The sequence below is a fragment of the Lathamus discolor genome, chromosome 11 (genome assembly GCF_037157495.1).
Source record: "Lathamus discolor isolate bLatDis1 chromosome 11, bLatDis1.hap1, whole genome shotgun sequence".
Taxonomy (NCBI): domain Eukaryota; kingdom Metazoa; phylum Chordata; class Aves; order Psittaciformes; family Psittacidae; genus Lathamus; species Lathamus discolor.
In genome coordinates, this window is record NC_088894.1 from 8,940,136 (window position 1) to 8,941,661 (window position 1,526).

At 40.5% G+C, this 1,526-nt stretch overlaps 1 protein-coding gene across 1 annotated transcript; it reads left to right on the plus strand.

The window, feature by feature from the left end:
* Positions 1 to 328: 328 nt before the first annotated feature.
* MC3R (melanocortin 3 receptor) lies at positions 329 to 1,306 on the plus strand. The gene has a single exon (XM_065691475.1). The coding sequence runs from the start codon at positions 329 to 331 to the stop codon at positions 1,304 to 1,306; it is 978 nt and encodes a 325-aa protein (XP_065547547.1).
* Positions 1,307 to 1,526: the final 220 nt, after the last annotated feature.

Consider the following 1,526-nt stretch of genomic DNA (forward strand, 5'->3'; position numbering starts at 1 on the left):
TTAATCATCAGAAGAGCTAAAACCAGCAATGTGCTGCTGATGATTCTTCCCTTCAAATAAAACTCTTTGATGCCTCCAAGATTTGAAGCTTACTTTCTTATGAAGGAGAAGAGCAGCCTGGGACTGACACAAAACTCACTGTGAATGCAGATTTCTGTGTTTCTACTTGTAGAAGTGACTAAAGACAAGTCCGGCGTGACTCCATCCCACGTGCACAGCAACAACTTCTTTTCCTTTTTCTCCTTCCCCACCCCTCTTTCTTCTTCTTTTTTCCACCTCTGCTCTGTCAGGTCCACAATCACCTGTGAGTTCCACTCCTTTGCTGACAATGAATGCCACACACTTTGCATTTTCATTTCAGCCTGTGCTGCTTAATGTTACTGAAGACTTCAATGACTCAATACTGAACAACAGAAGCAGTGATGGATTTTGTGAGCAGGTCTTCATAAAAGCTGAGGTCTTCTTGACTTTAGGAATCATCAGCCTCCTGGAAAACATCCTTGTAATTCTTGCAGTGCTGAAGAATGGAAACCTACATTCTCCCATGTATTTTTTCCTTTGTAGTTTGGCTGTTGCAGATATGTTAGTGAGCATGTCAAATGCCTTGGAGACTATCATGATTGCAATCCTGAGCAACGGCTATTTGATCATTGATGACCACTTTATTCAGCATATGGACAATGTTTTTGACTCAATGATTTGCATTTCTTTGGTAGCCTCAATTTGCAACCTCTTGGTTATAGCAGTTGACAGGTACATAACTATTTTCTATGCTCTCCGTTACCACAGCATCATGACTGTGAAGAAAGCTTTAACCCTGATTGTGGTCATTTGGATTGCTTGTATCATCTGTGGCATCATTTTCATTGCCTATTCGGAAAGCAAAACTGTCATTGTCTGTCTCATCACCATGTTCTTTACCATGCTGTTTCTCATGGCCTCCCTTTATGTCCACATGTTCTTGTTTGCACGCCTGCACGTTAAGCGGATTGCAGCCCTCCCTGTGGATGGGGTGCCCTACCAGCGTACCTGCATGAAGGGAGCCATCACCATCACTATATTACTTGGTGTTTTCATTGTTTGCTGGGCACCTTTCTTCCTTCACCTCATTCTCATAATTTCTTGCCCAATGAATCCATACTGTGTCTGCTACACTTCACATTTCAATACCTATCTTGTCTTGATAATGTGCAACTCAGTAATTGATCCACTCATTTATGCTTTCCGAAGCCTGGAGATGAGAAAAACTTTCAAAGAAATAGTGTGTTGCTGTTATGGCATGAGTGTGGGACAGTGCATGCTGTAAATATCCAGCTCTGTGTTGAGAATAGAGAGAGGATACTCACAATAGGGGTATGAATATACATATGTATCTAGATATGTATCTATATACATAGATATCTCCAGATTAAAAGCATTGCTTGAAGGAAAAGCATAGGAAAAAGGAAAACAAGCAAACAACTAAATACATTGATTCATACTTTTCAAAATGAAAGCCAGATTCAACTGAAGTATTTGAAACCATT